General features: G+C 38.6%; 2 protein-coding genes across 9 annotated transcripts in view; one reads left to right on the top strand and one right to left on the bottom strand.

Moving 5' to 3' along the window:
• Positions 1-10,548, top strand: part of PDSS1 (decaprenyl diphosphate synthase subunit 1) — a 44,297-nt gene extending 33,749 nt beyond the window's left edge. Inside the window, exons 8-11 of the mRNA XM_028114190.2 lie at positions 711-791; positions 898-1,011; positions 6,686-6,766; positions 10,076-10,548. Of these exons, the coding sequence (XP_027969991.1) occupies positions 711-791; positions 898-1,011; positions 6,686-6,766; positions 10,076-10,216 (417 nt within the window). The 3' untranslated portion in view covers positions 10,217-10,548. The remainder of the gene's footprint in view (positions 1-710; positions 792-897; positions 1,012-6,685; positions 6,767-10,075) is intronic.
• The window catches only part of ABI1 (abl interactor 1), a 128,196-nt gene continuing 117,585 nt past the window's right edge, over positions 10,335-20,945 (bottom strand). For 5 of the 8 annotated variants that reach the window (XM_088025785.1, XM_088025780.1, XM_088025782.1 and 2 more), the window contains 2 exons: positions 16,231-16,416; positions 10,335-12,491 (listed from right to left, as the gene is read on the bottom strand). In XM_088025785.1, coding sequence (XP_087881911.1) covers positions 12,316-12,491; positions 16,231-16,416 — 362 coding nt within the window. In that variant the 3' untranslated portion in view covers positions 10,335-12,315. Of the gene's footprint in view, positions 12,492-16,230; positions 16,417-20,486; positions 20,574-20,945 lie in introns of all 8 variants that reach the window. The other 3 variants (XM_088025786.1, XM_088025784.1, XM_088025787.1) reach the window with 1 other exon arrangement.

Genomic DNA, 20,945 nt, shown 5'->3' with positions numbered 1-20,945 from the left:
TAATGAGAAAAGTGTCTGTGTGAAGCGCGAGCAGAGGCTGTTACAGTCATGTCAGAAAATAACTGCATTTGAGAAAAAAGTGAAATCACCAAAAATTATTAAAAGAAAGGAACTACAAGCGAAATGTATGGCAACATCGTGTGTGATTAAGCAGATGAGATATCTATTCCCCAAAAATGGCTAAATCAATAGAAAAATAAAAATAGAGCCAACATTTAGGCCAGGTTTGCTGAGTGCTAAAAGCAGCGAAAAAGAGGTCTTATCCTGGGAAAGGAGGGGTGGCAGGTAGCTTCCCTAGAATTTAAGAGAACAATCTGAGATAGAGGCTGGAACCCTTTCATTAAAAACGCAGGTATTCTGGGACGCCTGGGTGGCTCAGTCGTTAAGTGTCTGCCTTTAGCATAGGTCGTGGTCTCAGGGTCCTGGGGTAGAGCCCCACATCGGGCTCCCTGCTCAGCAGGAGGCCTGCTTCTCCCTCTGCCCCTCCCCCTGCTTGTGCTGGCTCTCTCTCTCTCTCTCTCTCTCTGTCAAATAAATAAATAAAATCTTAAAAAAAAAAAAAACAAACACCAACCCACAGGTACTCTGTGCATGTCTGGTCTCGTTCTGATGGCGGGATCTCCTGACTATGCATAATACGGCCTCACCACCTTGGCTGGCTGCCCTGCTCGTTGTCAGCAACTTACTCCAGAATTCTCTTTCTGCTTCAGGTCTCTGTCCTAGGATGCCCGGACCCAGTGGTGCATGAGATTGCCTATCAATACGGAAAAAACGTGGGCATCGCCTTTCAGGTTGGTCGTCCACTTTTTAGGAACGTGGCCCGTTGGCACAGTGGGAAGGGCAGCAGTGACGCCCGGGATGGCCATGCTCCTGACATTCCTTTTTTCTGTTCGCTAGCTGATAGATGATGTGTTAGACTTCACCTCATGTTCTGACCAGATGGGCAAACCAACATCGGCGGACCTGAAGCTTGGATTAGCCACGGGCCCCGTCTTATTTGCTTGCCAACAGGTACGTTTTCCAAACTCCCTCTGACACGGTGCTTTGTATCTTCCGGGCACAGCTGACGGGAAGGTTCAGATAAGGAAGGCATGGGAAAGCATTTACATAAGAGACCTCAGATCTCGATTTGATCCTGGCATCTGCGACTGAGATGTTGGGACCAGTTATTGGACTCCTAAGCTGTATCTGTGTCCTTGTCTGTGACACTGAGATTTACAGCTTTCCTCCCAAGGGCTGTAGTGGGAGGAATGGAGATAATGTTCAAGCTGTACTTTACAGATTAAATGCTGTGTGCATTTAAGGTAGCATTATGAGGATTTCCATATATTTTTGGCACTGACAAGGTGAATGGTTTCCGCATCTTGGTTTCAGGACTGGACTTGGGGTGTGCCTCAGAGCCCCTTAAAAAGGCACAGGAAGGGACTCCGAGCATAAGAAATTCCGAGAAATTCTGCAGTTCTAGAAGTTTAATGAGACTGCTGCTCTTAGCCTTGGCCATGGCCTCAAAATGTCAAGAAGTCAGTGGAATGCACTGCTAGAACCATAGTTTCTTCCTTCTCCAGATTGAGGGACTGTCCATTAAGGAAGGAAGTAAAGCTGCCTTCATATCCTCCTTTATTGTGGATGAGAGCTTAGGAACTTCAGATGCTGCAGGGTCTGTGAGGCAGACATTTCCAGAACCTGCTCTGGAGCCCCCTCCAACATCGCTTGGGGCTGGGCCAAATGTGGTTTGAAGTAAGTGGGATATTGGCTGGCATTTGGACATCTTTTTCATAGATTTTCATCTTTGTAGTATATTTAATCCAGTTAAAACTTAGCAAAGCAATAAGATGTTCGTCACCATGCCATGAAATTAAAAATTAGCCCTTTGGTCAAAAATTTTAGTAACTTTTAGTCTTTCTGAGATTTTTGCCTCTGTTCTTTCTCAGAATTTACAAAGATAAACTATGTCTTCCAAAGAACTCAAGTGATTCCATTATTGAAACCAGTGACCTTGCTTTTGATCAATTTCTGATCCAAGAAAGGAGAGCTCATCTTTTATCCATTGTCTAGCAGAGCTGTAACCCGGGTAATTCTCGGAGGAGGAGGCTGATGAGGGGGCCGGGGGTGGGGTGGGGCTGGGCCAGGGGGCAGCAGTCAACGGAGGAACAAGGGCTCCGAACAGAGATGTTGCATTGTGGAAATATCCGTCCTCACTGTCAGGCTCTGTCCTCGCAGAATTTTGAGACAGAGGTGAGGAGAAGGCGTGCTATAAATGGGTCCTTTCTCCTATGGAGACTAACTTGCCGGCCCCCAAACTCAGGGAGAATATTTTTAAAACGTGTGCTAAGCTCTGACAAGAATTTATAAAACCCCCTTGTACACATGAAAGCATGAGCAAGGAACATTTTATTTTTTACCATTAGCCCACCTAAAAGCAGAGAACTCATGGGCCCTGTAAATGTAAAGGCATGCCCGAGGCTAGAAAGATCAGTCACCACGTGCCGTCTAGACAACTACGAACAGTAGTCGGCCTGCTCCCGAGACCCTGGTTAGCGAGTGTGAGCGAAGATGCCTTTAGTGAAGCCCTGAGGTTATCAAGGCGACTAAGGAACAGGTCTTTTCCCGAAAGAAGCTCGCAGTCTACCAAAAAGCTTGGGGTGTCATACTTTTAGAAATCCTAGTTACAAGTAGTCGTCCTGAGCCCCGGGGACACGAACAGCTGAGTCTGTGATTGAGAATGGATGCCTCTTCTGATTGCTTCACTGTGAACGTATTTCAGAAGAAACTAATTTGCTTTCCTCTACACAAAGGAGTAGTGAATAATTCTCCCTTCAGACATAGTGGGTCAAAGTCAGGGGGGAAAATGGGTCACTCCTACATATGAATTAGTGAGTAATACATAAGAGATTAAAAATGCCGGGTTAAAAAAAAAAAAGAGGCAAGGAAAGGGAACCCACAAAAGCTTACAGCACCCCATACCACAGTGCTCTGGGTGTCTCACTGGGAAATGCAGCATCACAAGGCACCCACTCACCCTCACCAGACAGCACCGTTCCCATCCGCCCATAAGGCGGCAGGAAAAGGAGTGAAAACTCGCGCAGGGCAGCCCTAGAAGAGGGAACACACAGTGAGCCTGAGCAGGAAGTGACTCTGGACAGAGCTTGTTTCCTAAGTGGACTGGCTGTTCTGTCCCGTGGCGCATAGGCAAGAGGTACTCAAGTTAAAGTTGTTTTCAAAGAAAACATCAAGTGCTCGCTTCGGCAGCACATATACTAAAAAAAGAAAACATCAAGTTTAGGCTCTACTGTGGGTTACACGGTCAAAAAAAGGGGATTCTGGGGCCAGCACTGTGTGAAAAGATTTATGGGGCCAAAAGTGATTTTCGAGTAAAACAAATTCCAAAATAACAGGAGACTGTGCAGTATCTCCATTTAATGAAAGTGCATTGTTTTCATGGTTTGCAAAGGATTCTTTCATACAGTATCTCTAATCTCACAACTCCTCTTTGTGGTAGGTATTATGCCCACTCTACAAATAAGAAAGTGATGCGCAAACTTGGCCAAAATTAGACATCTGGTAAATGGCACAGCAGACAATTAAACACCAACTCCTCTAAGACCAGTATTCCTTTCACTCCTCAATGTCTTATGGCCAGCGCGGACGTTGATGAGAGCTTGTCTGATCCCCGATCCCCGGTGGGGCTTCCCACAGAGCAGGTAACTCGAGTGCTCTGGGGCTGGCGACGCTCCAGAAGAGCCTCTGTGTCAGCCCTCCGGATCTGTCATTAACCTGCCCATTTAGCAGAGTCCTTGTAAGATGTTCGTAATCTTTTTCCATAGGTGGGTGAGTTTTGTCTACCAATTACTTAGTCTTTGAGTTTTTCCATCTGCGAACCCTTGAGTCTCGACCACAACAAGCAACTTCGGGAAACCATTTTTCCTTTTTAACACAGTTGTTGTCTTGACGGGAATTTGTTGGACCCAGCAACTTAATAGAAACTCCCTGTTTTTGGAATTCACTATTTTCGACATCTCTCCAAAGAGATGTCTGGATAACAGTACAGGGGATTTTAAGAAAAATTCTGGGATTTCTGGAGGGCTCCCAGTGATGACGGTGTCCTTCCATCTGTATGTGTACACATATTTTCTGTAAGAACAAAAACGTCATGTCAGATCTTTTAAAAGAGCATGTAAGTTGGATCTTGAGCTCTTCAGAAACAAAATAGAAGTGTTTTTTGGGTTTTTTTTTTCATAAGATTACATTAGTTCTCAATCCTTTAAAAGATCATTTCCTTTCTTCTGCTTCTCTTATTTGATAAGTCACCAGACCTAAATGTCATCCTTAGCCGCACTTCCAGCCACCCTCAGCAGCCCCAGCCCCCGCACCAGCTGTATGGGCTTCTGTTAGTGTGACTAGCTGGTCCCCTAGCTACCCAGGTTTTGTTTGCGTAAGCTCACTACATTTACTCATCACCTTTGTAGTTTAGTTTATGGATACATTTCACAGTTAGAATATGGTTTGTCCTACGCTTTTTTTTCCCCCTAAAGATTTATTTCAGAGAAAGAGAGAAAGCAGTGGGGGAGGGGCAGACTCCCCGCTGAGCGTGGAGCCGAACACGGGGCTCGATCCCACCACCCCAAGATCATGACCTGAGCCGAAACCAAGAGTCAGACACTCCACCGACTGAGCCACCCAGATGCCCCTGATTCGTCCTACTCTTGAAAGGTCTCCCTGTAGGCCCTCCAACTAAAACAGCCTGGACAAACAAAAGTTTCCTTATTTCTCACGAAGCCTGCAAGCAGGCAACTGTTGTTCCTGTCACGCTTCTCATTTCTCCTCCACGTACACAGTTAAGGGGCCGGGGATGCCTAGGGGAACAGTTCAGTATTTGCATATTAAAACTGCACACACCACATGTTTAAAGGAAGGATGTAGCCACACTCGTTGCAAATATTTTCTTCAAACTTTGCTGTCTCGATGCTTTTTATAGTAAAAGGAGTCAGCACACACAGCACATTTTACCACCCTTGTTGGTACTGCAGAAAAAGCTCACATACCATAAACGAGGTAATTTTACTAGACGCCCGGGACAGTGTCCTGTCAGCTCTGAGGATATGGCCTTCCAGAAGTGCAATTTTGGAATGCGGTTTTAAGACAAATGCTTACTTGATTTGGCTTTTCTACCCCTAAAATTGATTGATGTGAGCTTCCTGATGTTTCCTGTGAAACTTAAATTGTTCTATTCTTAAAGGCCAGTAACTCAAACAAATTACCGGTTTTCTTTTAAGAACTAACCATTTGCTGGCCTTTACGTTTTATAAGCATGTGAGCAGCCTCTACATGTTTAGAACTTTGTTCCAACGCATACTTTGCTCTGAAAGGAACATTCTTAATTCTTCACCTGTCATCATCCAGTTGAGGTTTTTCTATGTGTGCCCTATTTTTTCTTCTAGGATTACTAATACCGTGGTGGTGGTTACAGGACAACAACTTCAGGCTCACTGCCAGGGAAAAGCTGGCAACTGCCGTAAGCACTGATGTGTCCAGGACCAAAGCTATCTTAACTCTTACGTCAGGGAACCAGAAGCTGCTAGAGCTCACGGGTCTCAGCTCATTTGGTTAAGCTCCCTCACGACACTGAAGGGGAGGCTAGGACGCACAGGTCATGGAGCTCACTCGACTACGGAGGCACCAGGACTAGAGCTCCGGTCTAGAAAATGAAGTGATCTGGTGTCCTGACTTCCTGGTTTTGTTAATGGCGACAATTCTCCTGAATTGTTCCTACATGTTGCAGAATATAGATTTTTATCTTCAGTGTACCTATTTTCTTTTTTTCTCTCGGTGCCACAGCTTAACTTTGGTCGTCTTTAAAATTAACTACAGTAACGTGACTGGCCTCTCTACCTCCTGTAATTCAGTGGTTCTCAAACTTGGCTGCACATTAAAAATACCGGGAGTGCTTTCAAAATCTTGATGCCCAGGCCAGACCCCACCCCAGCCAACATAATCAGAATCTTTGGGAGCAGATCCAGGCAACCATAAGCTTCCCGACTGACTCCAGCGTGCAGTCAACACAGCACTCCCTGCTCTGATCCACTTGACAAGCTGCTGAGGTAGAACTCTGCTCATAATACCCTCTGCTCAGATACCTCAGTAGCTTTCAAGTGTCACTCAGGTTAGCACTAAAAGTAGAATGCCTAATTCCCACCCTCATCCTAGGCTACTGCTTCTCAAAATGTCAGCAGAGACCAGCAGAATCCATATCATCTGGGAATCTGTTAGAAATGCATGCTGAGGCCCCAGTCCTACTGATCAAGGAAGGAGTGGCCCAACAGGCCTCTGGTGATTCTGGTGCAATCTAAAGTTTGAGAACTGTAAGAGAAGCCAACAAGGAGATTTTAGGGATGTAGTTTGTTCCTTCGCTCTTTCTCACTCAGTGTTGGACCCAAGAATAGAATAGAAAGAACACCAGAATGAACAAGGATCAACAGCTGCCTCTCCTGAGCATGAGCTCAGTCCCTGGGCATGGAAAATGGATGTCTCTCTTAGCTCTGCTTCTTTAATTGCTACAATTTATTGCCCCCACCACCATCTAAACATTTAATCACCTTTTTGTCTTTTCCTATTGTTACAAACTTAGTGTTAGAACATTTGATTTTCACAAGAGCAATAAATAAATATTTTCTTTCTTTATGGTTAGTTCCCAGAAATGAATGCTATGATAATGAGACGGTTCAGTTTGCCTGGAGATGTGGACAGAGCTCGACAATACGTATTACAGGTATGATTATTTTACAAAGAAATAAGGCAGGAGCAGGTACAACGCGTGGCAGAGTTCTTTAACCAAATAATGTAACAAATTTTAGATACAAAACCAAGTGTGGTCAATTCTTGACTTGACAAAAACTGAGAGAGAAACTTGTAACTCTTTTTTCTTCTAGAATTTTTTAAATTTTTTATTATGTTAATCACGGTACATCATTAGTTTTGGAGGTAGTGTTCCCTGATTCATTGTTTGCGTATAACACCAGTGCTCCACGCAGAACGTGCCCTCTTTAATACGCATCACCAGGCTAACCCATCCCCCACCCCCGTCCCCTCTATCTTCTAGAATTTTTTTTTTTTTTTTAAAGATTTTATTTATTTATTTGAGAGAGAGAGAGGGAATGAGAGATACAGAGCACGAGAAGGAAGAGGGTCAGAGGGAGAAGCAGACTCCCCGCTGAGCGGGGAGCCCGATGCGGGACTCGATCCAGGGACTCCAGGATCATGACCTGAGCCGAAGGCAGTCGCTTAACCAACTGAGCCACCCAGGCGCCCTAGAATTCTTTCTAAAGACTAATTTAAGTGGCCTTGGGTAAGGTTTTGGACACTAGGATTTTTTTTTAAAGCTACCCAAGTGATTCTAATGTGCAGTGTGGGCTGAGTCCCCCTGGTTTGAAACCAGTCTTCCCCAAATCCACTGGCAGCATTGCTGTCCTCCTGGCACCCAGACGCACCTCCTGGTGCAGGCTCTCACTTTTGCCACCCCCAGGTTATCGGGTGCTCGCAGCTGTCACCTCAGTACTGGCCGTCCCTAGTCCCTCAAGAAAAGAACCCACAGAGGCGGACTGTTTCACCTTCAGGGGCTGAGCTTATTTCAGATACACTGCCACACATCCTCAGAACTTTTCTGTAGAAGCCAGATCTTTTTTACATATTTTCAATTTTGATAACTATCTTTTGAGAATGAGCTGTTTCCAAAATCCAAACCCAAAGTCGTTTGGAGCCAGTAGATCTAATGAATGAGATGGGGTGAGCAGTTTATTAGTAAGCTAATGTGTGGTCTATGGTTAATGCAGTACTTAAAAGAATTCCAAATAATTACCTTTCAGACTTCCAAAAAGCAAGACCCCCTCCAAAGGATGTATTTCCCTTAACTCTCTATATTGTTAAGCATCACCACCTCTTTGGAGGGTAGTCTGGCAGTACTAGTAAAAACTCAGTATGACAAGGGGCTGTAACTGATAAAGAGGTCAATGTACCTGGGAGAGGTTCTGGTGTCAGAAATAGTATTACTGAAGGCTGAAGTGAGAAGTGGGACTGAAAAGAGGGAAAATTAACTGTTGCTCTTAACAAAACAGTGACGAAGATCCAGCAAGCCTAGGCAGAAATGCATTTTAGAAAGGTACAAGAATGCTCTTAAATTCTCCAAAGACCTTTAAATCCTAGCACCCTTCACCCAGAGCTCCTTCCTAATCCCTATTCCTTTATTAAATATGAATGGATTAGGATTTACTTAGTAGGATTACTAAACGGTTGATTAAAGCTTGCTGAGTGAGACCAAGATAAACAGGAATATTCAGGGAAAAATATTAATGGGGGTGGAAAAATACTGTTTCCCTATAACAAGAAAAGGATATTAAAAAAAAAAGTACAAGCTCTAAGAAAAGTCTAAATGATTGTGAAAAACTAGATCCAAAGGAGGGTTACAACGTGAAATGAGCAAATCTTCAAAAACGTAAACAGCAAGGAAAGAAAATGAGAAAGGCTTTGAGAGGATCAAATACGATGAGGTAACAGGTGTTTCAGGAAGAGAATCCAAAAAGAAATTAAAGAGTGGTCAGGAGGCTCAGTGTACAGCAAAAACCCTGGATGCTAGAAGGCAGTAGGCAAGGCCTTCCAAATGATGAGGAAACATTTTAAACCTACAATTCTATATCCATTCAAACCATTCATTACATATGAAGGCAGAAGTCATCATCACACTTATAAAGTTGATTTCCAGTACCCATTCTCTTGAGTGAGTTATCTGTGGATGGATTTCAGTAACAACATGGAAACACCACAAAAGAGAAAGCTGTGGGCACTCAAACCAGTGGAATGAACTAGAGTTTGATGGAAACCTGCTGGGGATGGCAGCTGTCTGGTAGAGCTGGAAGGCGGTCAGTCTAAGCAGCCAACAGAATGATGAAGGCAGTGGAAAGATTATGGATCAGACGGTTACATTCAAAAGTAGGCTTCTGTACACTAAGGCAGAGCAAACTAAAATGCATCCTATTTTCTGTCAATTGGTAAAGTACAAAAAAATCAGAGGCCTGGGTGGCTCAGATGGTTGGGCGTCTGCCTTCGGCTCAGGTCATAATCCTGGGGTCCTGGGATCGAGTCCCACATTGGGCTCCTGGCTCAGCGGGGAGCCTGCTTCTCCCTCTCCCTTTCCCCCTCTCCCCAGCTCGTGCGCTCTTCCTCTGTATCTCTGTCAAATGAATAAATTAAAAAAAAAAAAATCTAAAAAAATAAAAAATAAAAAAAAAACCAGAGGCTTTTCCGAGTGACGTTAGGAAAATTCTGTTCTGAATGACAGCGGGCTCATGAGCTTGGAACGATGGGGAAGGAAATGAAGTGACAGTACATGACTTGATTCTGTAGTAAATGTATCTTTACATCATGGAAACAGTGTTTTATTAGTGTTCAGCTTTAGAACCAACATAAAAACATGGCTCCAGAAGAGAATGCAAATCTCTATTAAAGAACACTGGTATCCTTGAGATTAAGTAGTTGGTGCTACATAATGACAAAAGTAACTAACAGAAGAACTAAAGATGGTAATAGGATTCAAATCAGGAGGTGTAGGGTGGATGGGCTAAATCCTCATATTTCTCAGCAGAAAGGCAATAGATAATAACTAAAGTGGCTAATTAAGACATTAAAACCAGCAGATAAAGCTGGTGTCTTTGGAAGAAGAGAACTGTTGATTTCCGTCATATGCGCTCTTTTATTATGTGTATGTTCTTTTCTTAACTTTGTTTTTTACTTAAAAATTTAATACTTAAAAATAAGGGAAAGTAGGTGGCTATTTAATATTAATGAGTTAGTTGCCCTGCATGCTGATAGAATAAAAATGTGCTTCAATCTGAGAAAAAGTGCCTCAACACAGTAGGCAGAGGAAGCTGGAGTGATGAGTTGGAGAGAGAGCACTTGACACTTAGTTTGGCTATTAACCTGATCTCTATAAAAATATTTTTTAACTATCATAGCAGGAATTTAAGAGCTGATCAGTGAGTGATGTGTCTGTCCTCTCTTGTTCTGTCTCCCCCCCCCCGCCCCCAAGAGTGACGGTGTACAACAAACCACCTACCTCGCACAGCGGTACTGCCATGAAGCAGTAAGAGAGATCAGTAAACTTCGACCGTCCCCTGAAAGAGAGGCCCTCATACAGCTTTCAGAAATTGTACTCACAAGAGATAAATGACAACTCTTTCTGTTATTTCTGGCAGCTATTTTACCAGACTGTGCCTAAAGAATTTTGTGAAATATATTTTGCTTCATGTGCGGATAACCAAAAATCATTTCAAAGAATCATTTCAACCTTATTGATGGGCAATTTTTTTTTTATTGACAAAGTTTTTCAGAAAACTTTTTAAATGTAATTAAACTATCCGAATCTGTCACTCTAGTCCTGTAAATTCTAATCGAGGTATCTTGATGGTTATATGTGGTATTGTTTACACTGTTAAGATCCACATGTAAAGCCATTAGACAAATAAATAATCAATGTTAAAATGCAAATGGTTTATCGTGTTTCACCATAGGAGTAAAGGTCACAAAAATTGTGAAGTCTACATTTCAATCCACATTAGATTTTAACAGTATCCAAAATTTCATATAGGAGAATGGTTTATTATAAAAGACTGTACATAAAATTTAGACAACAGGTTATATACAAAATTAAGAGAACATTCCACTTGGAAAAAATGAAAAAGGTAGCTAGCTGATCACTAGTGATACTGAAATCATGTTTAAAATTAACAAAGGCAAAATGCATATACAACAGTCACATTGATTTGGTAGCAATAATGGCCTTTAATTTTCAGAAATAAATGTTTTGCACTAGTCTTATCATTTTACTATGCTGTTATAAGTCTGTAACGCCCAGTACATAACTGTAATTTGAAATCCAAACAAATCCTCAATACACAGAAACCCATACTTGAGTGCTCTACTTTAATATCCTAGGCAATACAGAATTACACACAAGAAAAAAACATCCCTCCAACCTTCCCTTAAATTAAGACGAGACACACAAAGTGCATGTGTTGCATTTCAGTTATTTCAAAAGACAGTATAAATCTGTTGGTCAGGTATATTCCCTGTTCACTGATTAATACATGATCCACCTTTTTTCAAATTATTTTCTTTTTAAAACCTTTTATGTTGCTAGTGCCAGGTAATGGATTAAATAGCGCCTATTCAAAAGTCAATTGCACCCACTTCTACAAAAACAACATGTAAAAGATACTTATAATTTCCTTTCATTGAACCCAGTACACAACAATCCACTGGAAAACCGAAGGACTAATATGGCAGTCCTTAAGAATTTTACTTAACAGAATGTGCACACTTTAACACATTTTCTTAGCTCTGAAAAAGTTACTTTAGAAAAGGAATTCAGTAGATTGACTTGTAAATACCCATCTCAGATTTTAAATCTGCAAAAATCAGTCACTGCCATTGGGACAGGTTGAGATAAGGCTAATATTTTTTTCCAAGTTAATATATTGAGAAAATAGAACCATAATTCTGCAATAAATCAGTATCTTTTATTTATTCATTTATTTATTCATTTATTTATTTATTTTAAAAGCAAACCAGTGAATGAAAGGACAAAAACCTTTGGTTCACTTATATATTTATGAATGGAAAAAATTTATAATGCAAATTCACTCATTAAAAAACTTAGGTACAAATTACATTAGAGATAACCCTTTGTTTTGTTTCACATGGAGACCTTAGAGACTCAATTCATTTCAAGAGACCTAAGTACAAGTACTCCAAGTAAATATTACACAAATTGGAAGCATCTTGGATTTTTTACGTGTATTTCAATACATAAATTTGTATGCATGCTTTAAACAAATAGTATATTTCAAGAATGAGAAAGTCTAAACAAAAAGTATGACCAGCACCAGGATTGAAATTTTCTGATTTTAATATTAGTCTGACATAGCGTTAGTAACCATGCTGCACTGAAACATGTAATGGTACAATCTGAATCATGATTTGTTAAATATTATACCCCAAACCCCCAGAATACTTAGGCTGGTCATAAAGTTAACTGTGTAAGTAAGTACATAAGCATAATCAGTTATGGACAGCCTCTCGTATAAATTGCCGTTTAGCAATACACAAACTGCCTCAAAGATGTATGCTTACAGGTAGACATTCAATTATACCAATAAAACAGCATGTCCTGAATGGGCAAGTTTTAAAACATTTTAAGACAATTCTGTTAACCATAATAGTCCCACAGTATGACTGAGTAATAAGAACCTACTTTAAAAGCAAAAAAGTTTAATCAGTATAGTGCATGATTGATTCAACATAGTTCCCAGGGAACAGACCAGTCACTCGATTGCAGACTCCTTCATACCAGCCATCGTCATTCTTCTTTATTACGTAAATGATTGCACCCTCCATAAATGATAGCTCATCATCCTTGTCTTTTGTATAATCATATATTGCCACAACTATGGAAAGAACAGTTGAAATACCATGGTAAGTGCACTATTTCCAACATTTAACTGAATTTTAAAATGCAATGCCAGTTAAATCTATAGTATAGCAAAACCAACTATTTGTACAAATACTATTAATTCTTACATCAGTAAGAACAGGTGATTCAGTGGCCAACCATGTGCCTAAATCACTGGCCTCATCATAGGACCAAACTGACAATTTGACTAGAGAGACATCCATAGTTTCAACCTATCTATCCAGTAAAGATCCCTGAATTTTCATATTTATTAGATGTTTCATTTGTTCAAATATCAACTAAGCACCAACCATTGCAAAACACCATTTTCCAAAATACGTAGTGGGCAAAGCTACAGAGCCAATCAGTAAATCAGGTAACAGCCCAAACTAATTTGAAAATACACATATCCTGGGAGGTCAATCTCATCCTACTCACCCACAGAAAATAAGCATGTAATTTATGGGGCCAAACCTAGATTGTTTAAAAGAGTATTTACATACTTTAAAGGTCAACTGGATTTTTTTTTTTTAAACAGGGAAATAGGTGTGCAAAGACCCATTAATTAAGACTTAGAGAACTGTTTGCAGTTCTGTGGTATTTGATTACTTTGAGTTCAAAATATTCACTTCCTTTGTAAACAGTGGAAAGGACTGTGGAAGGACAGTCATCAAAACATTACTAGTTTTCCAAACAACTGCTTTATGAATTTAATTGTTCCTTCATTCTGCCTGATAGTTCTAAAGTTATATGCAATTTTCTAGTATATGTGAAAGATTTTCATTACCCCATGTTATCTTTTTTCTTAAAACAGTTCTTAGGACACTTAAGATATTTTGGAACTCCCTTTTCCCCTGAGAAAGATAACTTCTCCAAATTATTCTGAATTAATGAATTATAAATAAGGAAGACACCTGAAGTACTGATCCATAGCACCATTCACAAAATTAAAATAGGCAACCTTTTTTTCCCTTTACAAAACTGTATTAAGTAAACTCAAGTCCATTCTCCTCCATTTTAATCCTGCAGCAGAATCACAGTTACAAGCTCACTGACCTATCCAGTTTCCAAAAAACCCAAAAACATACAGAATAAATAATACTAAATTACTATCCTGGTATTACTTTTGGCTAAGTAACCATTCAAGAAAACTGAGTGTTTACTAGAAAACCATTAGGAAGGAAAACTGTAATAATTTAGTCAGTTAACATATTACTTAATTTGTCAATTATTTATTAGCTTCAGTAACATTAATTTCTTTGTATTCAGAGTCACAATAGGTTAGAGTTTGTGTGGTGTAGAGGACTTTTAGACGGATCATGACAAAAGCCTGACACCCTCAAAGTTAGAAGAATGAAAGCTCTCTTTTCCTCATGCTTCTAGTTCCACTTAGACAAAGAGCTGGTAAGAGTACTGAACCAAATTAATTGTTTGTATTTTCCAAGTCCTTTTGTAAATGAATCCTAGTCATTCCCAACTTCCCCTCCCCAATGTATGTATTCTCTCATATAATAATGCTTACTGCTGAGTACTTAATCATTAACAAGTCATTGTCCATTCCACTCTCCAGAATCTTAATTCATACAAAGAGCTAAACTCCCCCTTCTGCATGTACTATAGGATTTTTTGGAACTCATAAAAGTTTCATATTCTAATCCTACTTCTAAATGATAAAAATTTGAAGACAGCTACTTAGTTCCCCTGCAATCTTCTCAACTTAGAAACAATGCTTTCAACTGTTTCACATTATAGGTGCACTTCCTAGATATTTTGCCTCCTGATATTCTCCTCTTGAAGACATTGCTATCTGCAGGATCTTAAAATGTGGTACTCAAAACTAGACTTAGATACCAGTGTAGTATAAATGGATATGATCAGATTGGTATATATTAGGTTACAGTTCAGCTAATGTATCCTAAGAATTTCGCTTTTGGAACATTCATGTCCAAAACATTCATGATTAATATATTCAACGAAATTCCTATTAAACCAGGTCTTACTCTTCTTGTGATTATAAAGGTGACTATTTAAAAAGACTTGAAATATAATCCTACTAAATCTCAACTCTCTGATTTAGACTACGGGTCAGCAAACAATGGCCCATGGCCAAATCCAAACCATTGCCTTTTTTGTAAATAAAGTTTTATTGGAACATGGACATACCCACTCACTTATGTACTGTCTGTGGCCGCTTCTGTGCTGCAACAGAAGGGCTGAGTAGTTGTGACAAAAAGACTATGGTGGTTGGCAAAGTTAAAAATATTTCATTTTTGCAATACAAACGTATCAAATTATTATGTTGTACACCTGAAATTAACAGAATGCTGCTGTGTTAATTATACCTCAATTTTTTTAAAAAAGTTAAAACTATTTATTATCTGATCTACAAAACATGTGTGATGACCACTAACAAGACTATTACTTCAACTTGTAAAGCCATTTTGTAATTCTGCTCTATTGCCAAGTGTATTAACCATTTTATCATTTTAAATTGAGCAATTTTTATTAGTTCCATATTAGTCCCAATTTAAAGTTAAATTTGCTTTTCCAAACCAGGAAATACAGGTGCACAACTCAAGACTACTTAAGTTTATTAACCTCATAATAACCAAAACATATCTCTATTTAAAGGTAGAGGAGAATCTAAACATACACTATTCAAGATTTCCTGAACAGTATGTAGAATATTCACAGTTTAAAAATATTTAAAAAGGTACAGCCTAGAGAATGTAGTCAATGGTATTTTAATAGCTTGTACAGTAACAGATGGCAGCTACACTTGTGGTGAGCACAGCATAACCTATAGAAATGCTGAATATGTTGTAAACCTGAAACTAATATAACATTGTGTCAACTATACTCAAAAAATTTAAACACACACACACACACACACACACACACACACAAAGGAAAACAGCAAATTCCCTTTTAGCCATGTATTCAAAACCTTGGCACAAAAAAATGCTGCTGGTCTCAAGAGCTAAAGCTACTTGCTTAACATCAATTAATCGAGTAAAGACCAATGGAAGGGAATATATTTCAAAGGCAGTCAAATATGCTTAACTACGTTACAAGCATTTTTCAAAACTCGACAAATACAGATTTTAAAACAACACAGAGCTGGATGAAGAAAAACAATTAACTATAAAAACAGGATTTCTTTCTTTCCTACCACTAGTTTCTTAATACGTAATTAGAATGAATGTCAGGTAATTTTGATAATTTTGGATGTTAAGAGTTATACATCTCATAAAATGAAATTCTAGTGATCATCTTCTCTTCTACAAGATCAACTAACTGAAAACCTTAATTGAGGCTTTTTCTCATGATAGTCTCAATATATTTTTAAATATTTAGATATGAAAGGTTTCTAAGAGCTTAGAAATTTTGTTTTAAATCTTTACTAATTATATAACTTTAGTAAGTCATTTAACTCCTTTTCTGTGCCTTATTTGTTTCATCTATAAAATGCAAACAGGCAAGTTCACCTCCAGCTGGAAGCCTATGTCATTTGAAAACCCACATCTAACATCATAACATACTTTTAAACTTAAAAAAATAAAGATCATCCTTTATATTGGAAATGTATAGGAAATAAGGCTTAACTAAATTATGTTGGCTGGTAAAGCTATTCAAAGGGTTGAGAAACACTGGACTGGATGTTCTTTATAGCTCTAAAATTCTATAATTAGGTTAGTTTCCTTTACCTCAATTCAATGATGACTGTACCTTACCTTTCTCAATATAATTCTTGGGGGCCCAGGCAGGATCCCCATCTGCATATGGATCATTATACTGAACTACTGCAGCCTCTTCATCTTCATAATCCACTGGAGGTGGTGGTGGCGGAGGTGGAGAGTCATCAAACATGGGAATGTCATCTGGGGGAGGTGGTGGTGGTGGAGTTGGACTATCAGCAACTAAAAGAATTTAGATAATTAATTTGAATCAGAAATTACAGTAAATGAAAATTCATAAGTTAAAAGAATTTAAGAAAGCTCTAATTTGTATATAGCATGCACTATAATAAAACATGCAATGATTAGAAATAAAAGCTTGGTGTGTTAGAGCTTCTACTACTCTTAATAATAATTGTGCAATAATAAAATAAGCTAAAAATGAGAGTATTAGGAAGTGCTACAAATTAATGAATGCAGGAAGTTAGGACACAATGTCTCTTTTTATAAGGATTACAGGAGTAAAAAAGTTTCCTTACTCCAAGGCTCGGACCAGAACAAATGTCACCTTTTAGTAAGCGTACCTCCTTAAATAAGCCTTATGTCACATTTCTCATTATTTGGACTACTGTAAATGTTATGTTATACTGTTACATTTAAGGTTTGATAACCTATTCACTATGCACATTCAGGTCCCCGATTTTAGCTTTTAGTTATCCTTTAGTTCCCCAGAAATAAGCCTCCAGTGGGTGGATATTTATTTTTATCTGTTTTAATCGAGAAAAAAGTTGGCAGTATCAGGTATGCTTCTATGTGTAGGTTTTCTATTCTTTTATTTAAATTTTAATAAGAAATTAAATTAGAAAATAATTCCAAGCTAATACAAAATCTCATTGAATATTTTCAGAAATGTCTATAATTCATAATCAACTTTTTAAATACAGAAAACAAGCTAAGAATTTTTGCATTATTGCTAGTAAAACTTAAGTATGGGACGGGGGAAAGACTCGATTCTAAAGATCCAATTTTCTAAGAATACATCCACAATAAAGATTTTTAAAATAAAGTGTTGCAGAAAGATGTAATTAAAAACAAACAAAAAGGAACTTATATCATGCAAAACAATAATGACTCATACCTCAAGTTGTAGATGGGTGTGGTTACATGTATGTGTGTGATTTAAATAATCGAACAGTGAAATGAGAAAATGTCAGGCTAGAACTATGCTCCCTGAACTATTATGATACCAGGTAACAAGTGCTCCCAATATTAAGGAATTCAAAGCTAGAACACACAACTAATTCTTAATTTGAATTTCTGATTCACAAATTTCTTTGAAAGTTAAAGATGTGAAAATGTTTTGACAAAAACTGATACAAAGAATTCTATAATATCCGCAGGGGAGAAATTCAGAATACCAACATACTAACTCAAATGCCAATTTCTGGGGCTATTTATGTAATCAAAGCATGCAGTCATAATCTATTTGTAGTACAGGTTTTAAAGTTTACTCCACCCTATTCGGAATAACGTGCTGAGAACATAACCAAGGGATCCAGACTTAGAACATCTGTGGATAATAGCCCTACTTCCATAACCACTTCAATTCTGTGATTTTTATTTGATCCTGTCAGGGGACGAGAAAGACTATGAGAAAATAAATCCTGTGTAGTGATGCTCATTCTGAAGGCTATCAAGCAGGTCTACAATTTATTTTTCCATCCAATGCTTGGATCCTTTCTGCCCCTTTCTCCATAAAGCTAATATTATTGAGAGGAGAAGAAAATGGGTATGAATCCATCCTAACATCTAAGAGCCACAGCTCATATCCTTAATTTGGCTTAATGATAAGTTATGTGTTTGCCTGAATCCCTAAATTGCATTTACTTTGACTTATACGTAACTTACCAATTTCATGTTTTCACTCAATTGTCTTCATGTCCCACTGCTGTGAATCTACACTGGCTTATCTCCAAATCATATATACACAAGGGCAGAAGTCTGGTCAATCTAATTCTCTATGCATAATCCTTTGTCTAGCACCACACATAATTAGTTCAAAAATGCTTCCTGATGTTAATCATACACAGATGTAAACACATGGACTTTTTTAGGGGCTCATGTCTTAAACTGAAGCACATTTAGTAGGTTAACTGCTACAGGCATTTATTATCACCAATTTTGAGTGCCACAGGAAACTGCATATTTAAGAGAAGAACAGAAAATTCGTACTCCATAAAACATGTAAGATACTGATAGTTTATAATCAATCTTCCTAACATGCTTTCAAAGAAAACAGATCCTAAATAAAGCTGCACATTCTGCAGCACAAGTAGAATAACTGATTCCAGTTCATAAGTGTGGGGAAAAGAACTAAAATAAAATATTAAGTACCATGGTCCTCCTTAGCAAAAAACATGCATGCCCATTAATACTGAGTTTCTATCAAAAAAAAAAAAAAAAGCTGGGGTGCCTGAGTGGCTGTCAGTTAAGCTTCTGCCTTGGGCTCAGGTCATGATCTCAGGGTCCTGGGATAGAGCCTTCCTCCGGCGGGGGGGGGTGTCCTGCTTCTCCCTCTCCTTCTGCCTCTCCTTCAGCTGGTGTGCGTGTGCTCACTCTCCCTCTAATAAATAAATAAAATCTTTTTAAAAAAAAAAAGTTACCAAAATGCTAGTCAATATGCTTTGGCCCCACTAAATGGATGTTTATTATGCCTATCTTAAAATATTTCCTCCCCCTTTTTGTCTGTAAAGCAGCTCAAAATTTTTAAACTCTTACAGCATTAAGGACTAGCAATTTACCCTTATTCACGTCTTCTTAAAATAAGATTCACATTTTTTTATAAGTTTAAACATACTGGGAGTTTTCAAACAAATGTTAACAATAAGGACAGTTTACACTCAGAAATTTCAACATTTTGGAACTACATTTTATAAAAAGCCCATTCAATCATACATGTTTCTTAAAGGTACAAACTTTGTCTTAGATTATTTGTACTCTTCCCAGAGCCTAGCACATAACACTGAATAAACAATTATTTGACTGGAGGAAGGGAGGAAATGTGGAGAATTACACAACAGAGTCAGCAAAAGCCGAACAATGGAATTTCCCACACTGTAATCTCCTGGAAGATGGGGTAATCATGTGGGTTACACATTTGTTCAAACCATTCTAAAATTTATTTGCATGGCAATGATCCCAAATGAAGTAAATCACTACTAGACCACCTTACCATCTCAACCTCAACAGCTATTTTGGCCTAGTGTAATCCAGTAATGGTGGTATTTTTTTATTTTGTCAAGTAACATTCACTCTGATCGTGTAGTTAGGATTATACATCTTCTGGAACCTCAAGATAATTAGGCAGCAATATAAACTACTCTATCCTAATCAAATCCATATATTAAAAGAATTTCCAAAAATCATTAACCTGACCTCCCTGAGAGAAGACCTAAAAGCGGACAGATATATGTATTCAGAAATATTTCTCATGGGCCTGCGTGTAGCCAAAACACGAAGAGGGCTTGCCATTATCACTCTCGCATGGATAACCTGGATGGAAATTACTTATTCTTGCAGATTCATTCTTATCCTAACAACAAATCTTTATATAGGTTCAAAATTATTTCTGTGTAAAAATCTGAGGCTTCGGGGCGCCTGGGTGGCTCAGTCATTAAGTGTCTGCCTTCAGCTCAGGTCATGATCCCAGGGTCCTGGGATCGAGCCCCACATCGGGCTCCCTGCTCGGCGGGAAGCCTGCTTCTCCCTCTCTCTGTGTTCCCCCTCTCACTGTGTCTCTGTCAAATAAATAAATAAAATCTTAAAAAAAAAAATCTGAGGCTTCTACAAAGCTTTCACTAAAATTTTTATGTAACTAAAAGGGGGAAAAAAAAAACCTGCCCCCAATGCATAATAAATTTAATCTCATACTCTATATGCTCATGAATTTGTTGGTAACAGAATACAAAATGTTTTCTAATTCTCCTAATAACTATTAGAAGCTGGTAGTTTCCGTACAATTTGAATTTTGTTTCATTACACTTTCCTTAAGAATCTGCAAAGATCAGATTTCATGTTTTAGATCATGTAAATAACATAAGTAAGTTGCAGTTTTGAATTTATATGGGTCAGTAATCATGCACACAAGAGAAAAAAACTGAAGACCGTGCTCTTCAGTTTCAAAAACATAGCTGCACCTATTTTCAAGATAAGATTAGCTTCTCAATAAAAGTAAGAAAATGATGACTCATCAGCCATGCATGCTATAAGGAGACAGCCTCTACTCTTTGACAGCTCAGTTTTTCCGAACTTACTGTTTTCCTGCACCCTGGCCACGAAGCCTGTGAGAGGTATCTGTGGAGTCAACTGAGGCATAGGGGGAGGGGGTGGAGCAATAGATACTGGCAGCAACAACACAGTATGGGGGAAGTAAAACAGAAAAAGGAAAGAAAAGGAAACAAACAAAAAGCAGAAGTCAGTTACAAGGACCACAAACATAAGTACGGCAAAGAACAGTTTGCAAATGAAACAAAACAAAACAAAAAACAAAACAAAAACCTGCAGAACCTTCTTCATTTCCCACCAGTCAACCTAAACTGAGTTGTTGCTTAGCCAACTGGTTAATTTTTAAAAATACATTTAAGTTAATCCTAATGTTATACTGTTAGGGGAAGATTTAAGCTTACCATCACACTCATTTTCATGCAATGAATTTTCAAATTCTAAGGAAAGACTTTTAAAAAAACGAGTAACAGCGACATTTCCAGATATTG

The sequence above is a fragment of the Eumetopias jubatus genome, unplaced genomic scaffold, assembly GCF_037043125.1.
Source record: "Eumetopias jubatus isolate StellerSeaLion01/CBP00866 unplaced genomic scaffold, mEumJub1_p1.0 scaffold_8, whole genome shotgun sequence".
Taxonomy (NCBI): Eukaryota; Metazoa; Chordata; class Mammalia; order Carnivora; family Otariidae; genus Eumetopias; species Eumetopias jubatus.
Note: the sequence above shows the minus strand (reverse complement) of the source record. Positions and strands in the feature narration are given on the sequence as shown.